Source organism: Clarias gariepinus, chromosome 6 (assembly GCF_024256425.1).
Source record: "Clarias gariepinus isolate MV-2021 ecotype Netherlands chromosome 6, CGAR_prim_01v2, whole genome shotgun sequence".
Lineage (NCBI taxonomy): Eukaryota > Metazoa > Chordata > Actinopteri > Siluriformes > Clariidae > Clarias > Clarias gariepinus.
The window spans coordinates 40,013,367-40,027,563 of NC_071105.1; the positions used below are offsets into that span (position 1 = coordinate 40,013,367).

General features: G+C 38.5%; 1 protein-coding gene across 1 annotated transcript; it reads right to left on the reverse strand.

The window, feature by feature from the left end:
- Positions 1-241: 241 nt before the first annotated feature.
- Positions 242-973, reverse strand: LOC128526738 (proteinase-activated receptor 1-like). Its single transcript, XM_053498872.1, has one exon. It carries the CDS (start codon positions 971-973, stop codon positions 242-244), a length of 732 nt encoding a protein of 243 aa, XP_053354847.1.
- Positions 974-14,197: the final 13,224 nt, after the last annotated feature.

A 14,197-nucleotide genomic window follows, 5' to 3' on the forward strand; every position in this document is an offset into this window, starting at 1 on the left:
ATACAAACAGTATGATTGATCCCAGTCATACAGTATGTGTGCTGTGGTAAAGAGCTTCTCAGTTTTGATCTCTCTGCAGATTTCGAGTGATGTTGATATTGCTGCCTAATTTGTTTTAGGGATTAGTTACTGTGAGCCTTTGTCACATGGAAATATATGAATTTGAATCCGGATGTAAATCATTTAGATGAAGGAAAGAGAAAGTCAGTGACTTGAATTGAGTCATAGAACAAGTTGATCACTAGAACTTGCCAGCTTTATGGAGCACAAAAACCGGCTGCAAAAAACTCATGACTATGTTTACAGCCATAGAAGCCTCTGAGCTTAGAAGAGAAACAGTCGCAGGCAGAATGCCTATGAGTATAAAGATTACAGCTACCGGTGTGTTCTGAACTAAAAACGTCACCAGGTTAATTACGACAACTTGAAAAGCCCGCTTTTTGGCTCGGTCCTCCATCCCCCTGTTGGTGTTCCTCTCCCCTGGTCCTGGGTGTCTCAATGTGTTCAGAATGGACAAGCAGCTGAAAGTGTTGATGCTCAGAATGATGTAAAAGGTGACTCCAAAGACTTGGTAGGGCATGGCAGGGAATGTGTACGTCCCATAGATGCCAACTGCTATTCCATTAATCCACGCCACGACACACATCACCACTCGATATCTAAGAGGTCTGAACTTCAGGAATGTGATGGGATGGATGACGGCCGTGTAGCGATCCAAACACACCCAGCACTGGAGCAGAGCACGCACTGACATTCCAGTGCAGAAAATGAAAGCCAGCGGGTGATAAAACCACGTCTCAGAACTGACATAAAGCAAGATGTGGAAAGGAGCAACGAGCATGAAGAAGATTTCAGCAGCGGCCTGATTTACAGTGAAGACGTCACACGGATCCAAACTCCTGCGTCTGTTTAATAGCAGCACCATGACGTAGGAGTTTAGAGGAAGACCCAGGAGATAACCTACTACATGCATCGTTATAACAAAGACTGCCAGCAAATGTTTCTGTTCCTCTGACGGGATGGAGGAGCTTGTGTCGGAGGAGTTCATCATTCTGTTTTAGTAAAAAAAAACAAGTGCAGATTAAAATGAGATCAGAATACAAATATTTATCAAAGCAAATGAATTCAAGTATAAGCAAGCCCTCAGAATATTATATGGATACAGGACATTATCTGATTTAAAGGAGCACTTATGTAAAGGAAATAGTTTATGCCCCTCTCATCAGCTTGAGAATGTTGAAGCATGGTGGTGGCAGCTTCATATTAAGTGTTTTATGTTTGCTTTCTACATATTCTTTAATAGTCCTTAGCCAAATTTACAATTATAGTTTATTTTAAAAGCTTTGTTTGATTATTCAACTTACGGATTAAATTAATGCATATTAATTGTACAGTGAAACCTCGGATTGCGAGTAACGCGGTTTGCAAGTGTTTCGCAAGATGAGCAAAGATTTTTAATAAATTTTGACTTGGAAAACGGTTAAGTCTTGGTTTACGAGTACCAAGTATCAAGTATCATGCATGCGCTTTTTGTTTTAACACGGAGCGTCACGTGATCAAAACTGAGCCAATGTTTTTTCTCTCTCTTGTGCTGCGGAATTGTGGGTAATCTTCTCCCTTGCTGGGTCTTAGTGCACGTCTCTTCCTGGTATAATCAACATCCATGCACATGTGACCACATGTGTGTGCGTAAAACATATTTTATTTTGTGTTTGTATGTGTTGTGTGGTCCCCAATATAAACTGCATTCCACCTTTGAAAAGAATTGTGCGTGTAGTAAATGAGACAAGAGGAGGAGGTGGGGGCTACTGTGTAGGATGACTTTCACACACACTTATTGTATTAACTTATATTTTTTGTCTTTACGGAAGCTGTTGTTGCAGTACAGTTCAATTCAAATTTTATTTGAGAGACTTTAGACTGCAAATTTTATTTGTATATACTGTATATATATATATATATATATATATATATATAACAAGAAATAATATGAAATAAAAAATATGAAATAGAAAAGAGAGCAAAGAATCAAATAAATATTTTAACTATAAGAAAGTTGAACAAACTTAAATAATAAAAGTTTTCAAGATATAAGAAATATAAACCTATCTGTACAGACAAAAAAAAAAGAATTTAAATGCAAATAATATGTGGAATGAATGTAGTGTGCAGTTATCCTGAAGTGTGCAATTGAGCATTGTTTGTGCAAATGTGCAAGTGTGTGCAAATGTGCATTGTGTGTGCAAATAAGCTATGTCATGATTGTCCGGTCTACAGTGTGTCGGGGTGTGTGCACAGATGAGTAATGTCCATGAGTGTCCATTTGTGTGGAATGTTGAATAAACGCGGAGATTATTAGTCCTGTGTGTTAATCTGGTTGAGAGACTGTATCGCCTGCGGGAAAAGGTCCTCCTCAGTCTCTCTGTGTTGGTCTTCAGAGAGCGAAAGCACTTTCCAGACTGCAACAGAGAGAACAGTCCATTGTTGGGATGGCTGAGGTCCTTCACTATCTTCCTGGCCTTGGTCCAGCTCCGCTTGCTGTAGATCGAGTGCAGATCAGGGAGCTCGGTGAGGATGGTGCGCTCAGCTGATCGCACCACCCTCTGTAGAGCTCGTCTGTCCTGCATGGTGCGCTCAGCTGATCGCACCACCCTCTGTAGAGCTCGTCTGTCCTGCATGGTGCTGTTTCCAAACCAGCATCCGTCAGGATGCTCTCTATGGTGCAGGAGTAAAAGTTCCTGAGCACCTTGGAGGGCAGTCTAAAGTCTCTCAGGTGTCTGAGGTGGTAAAGACGCTGCCGGGGGCCTTTTTTACCACGGTGTTGATGTGGCAGGACCACGACAGGTCCTGCGTGATGTGAACACAGAGGTATCTGAAGCTGTCCACTCTTCCACTGGACTCCTGTTGATGACAGGGGTCTGGTAGTTCCTCTCCTGCTTTGTGCTAAAGTCCACTATCAACTCCTTTGTCTTGCTGACGTTCAGGAGGAGATTGTTCCTCTGGCACCAGTACTCCAGATTTCCAACCTTCTCCAGGTAGGCTGTCTCGTCATTGTCAGAGATCAGGCCCACCACGACAGTGTCGTCAGCAAACTTAATGATGGTGGTTAAGTTCGTAGTGGCTATGCAGTCATAGGTGTACAAAGAGTACAGCAGGAGGCTCAGAACACAACCCTGGGGGGCTCCAGTGCTGAGAGTGAGTGAGGCTGAGACTGTCCGCCCATCCTTACTGTCTGTGGTCGGCCATTTAGGAAATTGTAAATCCACTGACACAGTGATGAGCTGAGTCCCAGGTGCTCCAGCTTGGTGGTAAGTGTGGAGGGAATTATGGTATTAAATGCAGAGCTGTAGTCGATGAAGAGCATTTTAACATAATTCCCTTTTCCGAGTGTCCAGGTGAAGAACTAAAGTGTTACTAAAGAACAGTCACTAAACTTAGACACAAAATTACAAAAATCCTTTATGCGCGCACACACATGGTCACAATGTTATTGCAAACAGTACATGCGTGCCTGCATGTTGACCAAACAAGTGACAAATGCGCACTGAGACTGAGCATGGGAGACGGTTACCCACAATCCCACAGCGTGAGAGAGAGAGAGAAAGAAAGAAAAAGCATCACTGGCTCAGTTGTTCTCATGGCAGACAAAGCCTGTACGTACTACTTGTATTTCAAGACCTTGCTCGTTAACCGAGTCTTATAAACGTGTCTTATCTTTTTCTCATCAGGCAAAACTCTTGCAGACCAAGATTGTATGGAATAATATACCACAATATAATCATATACAATATTATATATAATTATATAATAGACTGTATATTTATAGCTGTATGTATTTAAAAAAAACATATGTAAGCATCATTTAAACAAAGATAAATGTGAGAATATTTTTAAGCATGTTTTATTATTTTAAAAAGGTTATGATTATACACACTTAAGTAAATTTTACAAAAGAAGGCTTATATTACTATACATATTAGTTCAAGTACTTAAATGTCTAAATATAATAAACTTACTCACTCACTCACTCACTCATTAACTATACCGCTTTATTCTGTGTTCAGGGTCGCAGGGGGCCTGGAGTCTATCCCAGGAGACTTAGGGCACCAGGCAGGGTACACCCTGGACAGGGTACCAATCCATTGCAGAGCATTAATATAATATAATATAATATAATATAATATAATATACAGCATTTAGTTTCAACAGATAATCCGTTTGGACAAGAGATGTTCCCGAGTGCTGATAATAGACAGTAACTATATGTATGAGTGGGCGTGTCCCAGGTGTTGTCCAGTGGTTAATGACCCTAACTGTGTGTCTCAGCGTGGGTGAGAGTAGGTCTGTACGGTCCGCAGTACTGAGGAGAGAGCAGCTGTCTGACTAAACCCACATTCACACCCAGTCACAGAAGCACTTTCAGTAAGAACACACATCTGATAACGTTATGGCGTCTTAAACAACACGCCGTCTCTGCACTCATCACTTCTAAGTTGTTATAAATCATCTTTAAACCGTCCGTGTTCTTTATTTACAGCTACAAAGATAACTAACTCCAAACACAAGGCTGAAAATCAAACCAGATTTCCCAGTCATTAAGGGATAATAACTGGTTAAATAAAGAAACAAATTATAATCTGTTGATGATAAATGGTGTTTGTGGAACTGTTGTATAAACATAATATTACACTCGAGGTCATGCTGTTGTGCTGTTGTGTTGTGCAGCCGTCCAGCACTTCCTCTCATGTGAAATTTCTTAAATATTATTTAATATATGAACTATGATATAATGAGACAGTAAAATATAATAAATATGTAAAATTATGTAAAAACCACAACAAAAACACAATAAAATTGCTTTAAAAACCAACCGGTTATGCTTACCTTTCCTCAAAGTTTTCACGTGTGTGTGTGTGTGTGTGTGTGTGTTGCCACCTGTGTTATTATTGTCATTATATCATTCACGGTTTATGCAAATACAGTATACTGCTGTCATGAAAAGCAAATCATACCAAGAAAACATGATAATATCAATAAATATACTTCTATAAATTTTAACAAATAAAAAAAGTGATTTATTTCCCTTCTTCTATAGCAATTCAACTATAATTACGATTTAGTTCTATTTATTAAAGAATTATCTTTCTTCTATGACTACCATCATGTTGTGGAATGTCGGCCGAGTTAACCTTTAACAAAGTAATGTAAGGTCAAAGTGTGGAGAGAGAAAGGATCTGAGATATACAGGATATAAACACATATACACTGCAGATACTTAACATTCTGCCACTTAAGTCCACTCAGCTCTACACAATGCGAGTTGCTGTATGTGACGGGGGGACGATCTGTCTGCAGGTCAAATTCAAATCAAATTTAAATTCTATTAGTCACACACAGTCATACACAGTATGATATGTAGTGAAATGCGTAATTGACCAGCCGTAGACCTAACCCTTAAAAAAATACTATTAATAGGAAATAAATATGGAATAAAATAAGTATATAGAAAATAACTTTAGCTAAGGAAAAGTATATTTATAGGAGATACAAATATTAGAAAAATATAGAAACTTTAGTGCAGGTTCCGGATGACCTGGTGAATCAGTGGCTCTGGGTTTAAGATATTGGTTTAGAAGGTTGAAAGGTCAAATCCCAGCACCACGGTGTTCGCCCTGGTTGCTATGAGAAGAAACTTCAATTGCATGCTCTGGGCAAAAACAACAGAAAAATGCCATTGAATGTAAACGCAGCCTGTACTTTTTTTTTTGTTGCACTTTTCTGGTCAACTAGTTTTTCAGAACTTCACTATATAACTTTCAGTGCATATTTTGCCTTTTTACGAATGAGCCTCTGTCACATGAATAAATGTGTATTTAAATCTGAATGTAAATTAAGACGTTGAGGAATTGCGTGGCATCAGGATGATCACTAGAATTTTCCAGTTTTACGGAACTTTAAAACCGGCTGCACAAAACCCACTGCCAGGTTCACAACCAGATAAATGTCTTTGTTTATACAAAAAAACAAGCCAAGGCAGCATGCTTATGAGTTAAGGCCAGCAACTGTTTTCCCGGCTCTCTAGTTAGTTTGCTGTAGCCTTTGATGTTAATTACAAATGAATACAGTATATTTCAAAATAAGAGACTACTGCTGTGAATTTCGGGCACTAATTCCTGCTTTGAAAACCATTTATTGCTGTTACATACACACGAAAGAATGAAAAAGAAATTTGACTATATATTATTATACATTAGTATAAATATTATTACAATTATTTCAGTAAGTCATTCTTTATATTTAAATAAAAAAAATATATTAAAACTTTAAAAAACGATTTTCCTGCTTTAGTCTGTTGTCATTCTAAACTAGAGAGGTACATTTTCTGAAGAGAATGTGAGTGGTGCTTGCCGTGGCAAACCTCAGGCCTCTGGGCCTTTTAGAATGTCTACGGGATCAGTTCCTAAGTGTTTGCTAGGGCGTGGCTTGACAGCTTCACAATGATCCTGAGAGACTGATTGGTTGCCTGAGTAAACTGAGCCCACCCCCATGTCTCTATGACAATGGAATCCACAGTTATGTTCTGTTTCAAAGTTCCTATGGAAGTTGTCATAACAGGAAATACAACTGTAAGCACTTCCTGTTTCAATGGGGAATATCTTCACCGTAAGATGTCAATGGGGCAAATTTGGGCACCTCATGTGGGGTATGTTCTGACACAGCTTGCAAGCCTCTTTAAATGTGGTAAATTTGATTTTTTTTTTTTTTACAAAATTCTTGCTCTGCACTAGAATCCTTCAAAGTTGGAGGCAAGCAATGATGACGGGCCCAAGCACCCTGTGCCATCGCCAATCCAGGCGAACCACATAAACTGCGTGTTATTTAAGTGTGTTAAGACCTACAAAAAGCCATCACTCGGATACACCGCACAACTTGTCATGTCACACCCTATATAGGGCTAATTGCTCAGCGTTTAAGTCCAGGCTAAAAACCTATTTATTTAGCCAAGCATTTTTATAGATAGATTAGCCTTAGGTAAAGGAGCAGATCTGGGGGACTCATGGACGTAGAGTATTATGGTGAACTGGTATGTTTAGATGCTGTCTTCCTCACTCTCATTGATCACTCAGGTTTGCTGACGGTGAGGTGATTGTTTGCTTTACATCTCAGTTCCCCCTCATGTCTGTGTTTCCTTCTGGCTCCTCCCTTTTTTTATGATGTCATAGTTAATCCTGCCGGAGTCTCTGTCTGAACTCCGCACTAAATATACATTCACATTACACATTGTGTGACTGTAACCAGACCTAACTGTTATTTCTCCTTCTCTTCCACTCTCTCCTCTTCTCTCTCTTCTCCTTTTTCTCTCTCTTTCCCTCTCTCTTTCTGTCTCTCCGTTAAGCTACTGTACACATGTCTCTTCTGAGTTGCCAGTGATCCAGACTTCCTCTGCCCTCTGGACCTGTCCGACTTGTCTTGGTGTTCTGCTTCTGGTTGGAGATCACGTCGCATGGATGCCTGTGTGGTCTCCTTGAAAGCGTGTGGTGACTGAGGACGGTTCTGTCTTCGGCTGATGCACACAGCTGTTCTCCAAGGACTTGGAGGTAGTTCAGGACTGAAGTTTCCTACAGTCTACCTGAGCATCCAATAATGAACTGGACTCCATTTTAACTTAAACACATCTCCTGTTATACTGAACTTCCAGCTTCACACAGTATGAGTGCAGATCAATCCCTGCTACCTGTTATCACCCAAATGAGGATGGGTTCCCTGTTGAGTCTCGTTCATCTCAAGGTTTCTTCCTACTGCCAGTTTTCCTACTTATTCCTGAATAAGCCGCACGATTTGCACCTTTTTCATGGGTCTACGTCAAACGATTTGGGACTAGTTACGCGCCGAACTTTTGTACGGAAAAAGAAGGAGAAGAAATAGAAGAATAATACGCCTGTGGGATGATAGTAGTGCTTTCTTTCGCAAGCACCACTAATATTAATAAGACTGCAAGATAATACAAGAGATGCTTTCGCAAGCATCACTAATAAATATCATGAACAATTTATTTTTTACATATATTCAATATTACAGAAGATAAACAACTTCTATATAGAATTACTAAACCTTCAATTCGAATGTAAAATCCACTCTAACAATAAAATACAATAGTTTTAAAAGATGAACGAGCTTACTGATGACGCAGCGCAGTTCCTTTTCCTTCCCAACCTCTTTAACATGCCTGTGTGTGTATATGTGCGCATGCGCTGTTGTTACCTGTGCTGTTTTTGTCTCGTCATATCGATCAACATTTATGCAAATATGATACCATGAATGTTCAGGGGAACACTTTTCCCCAGTGTTTATTCGCAGCTGCATGTTGTAGTCCTGCTCCTGCTGTAATCGAAAACACTGTCCGGTTGTTCAGTTCAGGACTCAGTCCAGTTACAACCTGCTCATAGTGAATATCCCGTAAACACACTCAGTACAGTCAAGAGTATTGACAAATAAATTGTGCCTAAAATAATAACACACACACAAAAAAATCAGACCTTTCATGTATTTACTGAGAACAACCATAAAAGCCTCATAGTGCTAGTGGTAAAAGTAAAAAGTATGTTAATCCTTGAGCTAATGATGGAGTCAGATGTTAACATACCTGTAGTCTTGTGAACAAAATGAGTTTAGAGGTGTGGACTAGAGCTACTTTGATGAAAACAGCTCAAACCTTTTGAGTTTTCTCTGCACTCAAAAGGTTTGAGTTTGCAGAGAACTCATTTATAAATACGTTTATATGAGTCTTTTTGGTTTTGCTTCATCTTCATATATGAACAAGAAATGTTTTATTTAAAAAATAACGTGGAAAAGGGTTACAAAGTGATTTTAAACACTTTAGAAATTCACCCGTCTACAGTTAGGCAAACAATCTACAAATGGAAACACTTTGGGACTATGGCTACTCTACCAAGAAGTGGACGTCCAGTCAAAATGACCACAGGGGCACAACAAAGACTCATCAGTGAGGTACAGAGACAACCCTGAGTGACAGCCAAAGATCATTGGAACTGGCCTGAGAAACTAACAACTGTGTTCTTAAGTCTACAGTACATAGAAGATTGAACAAGTAGGGTGTCCATGGCAGGACACCACAAAGGAAGCCACTGCAGAAGTTTGCAATAGAGCTCATTGACCTTCCACAGTGGTTTTGGCCTGTTTAGTGCACTGATGCAACTAAGATTTAACTATTTGAAAAGAACACACAGCACTACATCTGATGTAAAAAGGACTCTACACATCATCATGAAAACATCATCTTAATCATAAAGTACAGTGAAGGGAACATCATAATTTGGGTCTGCTTGGCTGCATCAGGGCCTGGCCAGCTTTCATTACATTTGCACATTTGGCAGATGCACTTGTACAGAGCGATAATGCCCACAACAGTGCTTTGAAGTCTCCATCATTGGATAGATGTATATTCTAGATTACTAGGTTACTAACTAAGTGCTATCAGCCAAACACTGTTGGAAATAGTTTTTTTTTGTTTTTTGGATCAATCCAAATATTAAAGAAACAGATGGGTCTTTAGTCATTGTTTAAAAATTGGCAGTGACTCAGCTGTACGGACATCTTTACTTTAAAATAACATTAAAACAAGAACACTAAACAATAAATATTATTGATTAAATGTGGGCTGGAAAACTGTCGTCCTAAAAAATGTAACAGATGAGGACTCGTGTCCATCAATCTGATATACAGTCTGCTGGAGAAACTCCCAGGTGGGAAGACCCTGCTTTGTGTAGTTCAAAGACAAGAAAATCTTTCAATCAAATGTGTCACACAGCCGCGGTGTATTATACCATAACCGTATTATACCAAAGATTGCTAGTTAGAAATATTTTTTTAAATACCTTCGCTGTTTTAACCACCACAGAGACATCACAGCCAGCCGTAGTTCTCAGAAATCCTTTCCGAGACGAGGCTGCGTTGGGCCGGTACATGGGCACAGGGCACCTGAAGATTTCCTGAAGCTTAAATCTCCCAAAACTTTGAGGCAATTTTCTAAATAGACGCTATCTTTAATAATCGATGGAGGTTTTGAGCTCTACACAAACATACATTCTCGCCTAAACAACTCTTAAAACTACACTTGTGGCACAAATACAATAATGTTTAAAAAAAAATAAATTATCTGTCGTTTGGAGAAATCAGAAAATAAAAAAATAAACCAGTTGTTGGGTCAAAATAACCCAACCAGGTGTTTATTTGTAAATGACTTACTACATCTCATATGACTCAACATAAGCAACACTTACAATGTGTTAAAAGTACCCGAAATAACGCAGAATTTTGACCCAGCATTTTTTTGTGTATTTTTTGAGTTATTATTATGTATCTTATGTAAAATAACAATAAACAGATACAAACAGAAGATATTTATCTTCTGTTTGTAGAAGATCAATTGTCAGCTAGTGAACTTGATCGTCTGTATAAAAACATTTAACCAATTAATTAAAAAAATTAACTAATTATTGTAGAGTAAATATCAATAGCTCTGGTACTCGGATGTGGAAATTACCATCACTGTAGTATTTCTTCGATACAACATATAGTTATGACTTTTTATGGGCTCTTTAAAACTGTGGCGAATGAAATGTCACTTTGCGCCACCTGGCGGTCATTTCACAAATGACTTTGAAATGCGACTGATTTATTTTGGCTGCTGTTGTTTTGCTGCGGTGTTCAGCATGGCGGTAATAGACATTCCCATTGACTACCTACTGTATGTGCGTTCAATAAAGACATGAAAGAATAGATTTTTTTTGTGTTATTATTTTAGGCTCATTATATTTGTCAATACACTTGACTTAGATAAAGATCAGATCTCAATTTATGTTAATTACTGCAGAAAACCATGAAATTCCAAAAGGTATTTTTTCTTGCCACTGTATGTTTCCTTTAAATTGTGGACCAGCATCTACTACATCTCAGTAAGTGTGTATCAAAAAATAAAGTACTAAAGTTTTCTTTCTAAAGTACTGCTATTTTTTTTTTTTTTATTAATTTTCTTTATTAATTACCAATGCATTATAAGAACATAACTAAGGACTTTACATGATTTACAGAATTGTAGGTTTATATACCTCAGACAAATTATTATATTTGATTACAATATTGTTATGCAAATACAAAAGCATATGTGAATAATTGGAGATTTATTCTAAATTAATAACAAAAAACTCAGCTGCAGACTTTACAAATGATCTATTAATATCAATCTCATGATAGATAGATAGATAGATAGATAGATAGATAGATAGATAGATAGATAGATAGATAGATAAGTACAGTATAGATTGTTGGGAACAGGAATCTGAGGGTAAAGTGGACACTGAAATTGGACAGCTGATCAAAAGAACATTGTCTCATGAGAAGGATTTTGAATTTTCCTGTAGATGGTCAGGTCAGGGATTTGTCGTCAACAGTCGTGACTCCATGAATCCAACCTGACTAGAGTGAAAAGTTCTGGGTGAAGGTTGTGGAACAATGCGATGTAGTGACACAAGGGCAGAGATGAGAGACAGAATTCCAGATTTAATTTTCTGATATTCGCAACTGAAGGCATCCCACTCATTTTAAGTGACCGAAAATATTGGAACACTTTATGGACAGGTACTTCTTGTTCCCCATCTGTGTCCTAATAGGATGTTTAAACAGTTATGCAGAATGTCTGAATGTCTTCTGAAAGTCATCTGTAAAATTCCATTTACACCACAAGAGTAAGATAAGAGTGCCAGCAGTAAGAGTCAGAAGGACAGATTGGAATTTGCAAAGACACTGAACCATGAAAGTTCTGGAACTGTGATACATACATATTTTATAATCATAAATCAGTCATAAATGTGCCAGGGGAAAGTTCTCAACTCTTCTCAGATTTTGAGGATCTGGTGGATCAGTGACAGGTTTTGCGATACCTGGATTAGAAGGTTATTAGTTCAAATCCCGACACCACCAAGCTGCAATGGATTGTATGATTAGAAATGCAGCAGGCAGTTTTTTGGACCTTTTTGGTTGATCAGTATAAATGCAGAGAACATCATGGTACAGTAGTGCTATTGCTGCTTAATTTGTTTTAGGGATTAGTGACTGTAAGCCTTTGTCAAATTAATGAATATGAATTTGAATCTGGATGTAAATCATTCAGATGAAGGAAAGAGAAGGTCAGTGACTTGAATTGAATTACAGAGCATGTTTGATCACTAGAACTTTCCAGCTTTATGAAGCACAAAAACTGGCTGCAAATAACTCATGACTATGTTCACGACCAGAGAAGCCTCTGAGCTTACATTAGAAACCTTCACAGGCAGAATGCTTATGAGTAGAAACATGACAGCTATCGGTGTGTTCTGGACCAAAAATGTCACCAGGTTAATTACGACAACTTGAAAAGCCCGCTTTTTGGCTCTGTCCTCCATCCCCCTGTTGGTGTTCCTCTCACCTGGTCCTGGGTGTCTCAATGTGTTCAGAATGGACAAGCAGCTAAAAGTGTTGATGCTCAGAATGATGTAAAAGGTGACTCCAAAGACTTGGTAGGGCATGGCAGGGAATGTGTACGTCCCAAAAATGCCAACTGCTATTCCAAAAATCCACGCCACGACACACATCAGCACTCGATATCTAAGAGGTCTGAACTTCAGGAATGTGATGGGATGGACGACGGCTGTGTAGCGCTCCAAACACACCCAGCATTGGAGCAGAGCACGCACTGACATTCCAGTGCAGATAATGAAAGCCAGCGGATGATAAAACCACGTCTCAGAACTGACATAAAGCAAGATGTGGAAAGGAGCAACGAGCATGAAGAAGATTTCAGCAGCGGCCTGATTTACAGTAAAGACGTCACACGGATCCAAACTCCTGCCTCTGTTTAATAGCAGCACCATGACGTAGGAGTTCAGAGGAAGACCCAGGAGATAATCTACTACATGCATCATTATAACAAGGACTGCCAGCAAATGTTTCTGTTCCTCTGACTGGATGAAGGAGCTTGTGTCGGAGGAGTTCATCATCCTGCTTCTGCAAAGGCAGAATAGAATGCGATCAGAATACAAATATTTATCAAAGCTAAGCAAGTTAAGTGAAAGCTAGCTCTCTAGATATTATATGGATACAAGACATTATCTGATTCAAAATAGCACTTGTGTAAAGGGAATAGTTTATGCACCTCTCATCAGCCTGACAATGCTGAAGCATGGTTGTGGTGGCATCATACTGTATTAAGTGTTATGTTTGCTTTCTACATATTTTTTCCAATATTTTTCTAAATTATTTTAGCTCTATTTGATTATTCATCTCAAGGATTACATGATTTTGTATTAGTGATAATATTATAGGTTATTATTCTCAAATAAAGTACATTTATTAATTAAACATAATGTTATAAAATACAGGACAAAAAATTATATACTGTATATTTATAGCTCCATTAACACCAAGAGAAATATGAGAATATTTTGCAAGTTTTATTATTTTAAGAAAGGTTATAATTATATACACACTTAAAAATCTTTTACAAAAGAAGGCTTATATTACTATACATATTACAAGTTCAAGTACTTAAATAACCTAATAACAGTGGTTAATTACCTAACTGTGGGTCACAGCATGGGGTGGCAGTACACTACCGCTCAAAAGTTTAGGATCACTTGCGAATTTCATTGTTTTTGTTTAGTAATATTCTCTACATTCTACACTAATACTGGGGATTTCAAAACTATGAAATAACAGATATGGAATTAGATAATTATGTAATAACAACAACATCAGCAACAGCCTCTCTCACTCCCTCATCATCTACACCGCTTTATCCTGTATTTAGGCTCGCGGGGGGCCTGGAGCCTGTCCCAGGAGACTTAGGGCACGAGGCGGGGTACACCCTGGACCGTCCATCGCAGACGCCAGCGACAGTTAGCTGTTATTTTATGATGCGGTCAGCTGTTCTGTGACAGTTCTTGCAAGTACAGGATTGTGTCAAGTGCGTTTGTAAAACCAACAGCAACTGTAACATTGTGTTCTTGAAAACTTTGGAGGCCTGGATTAAATAAACTTGCTGAGATTATGTCATGTGATTTTATAAGATTATAAAGTCTTATAGTCGCTAATGCTCATCTACGAGTGTTATATGTTAGCTTTATTTGTATAAAAACCAAAT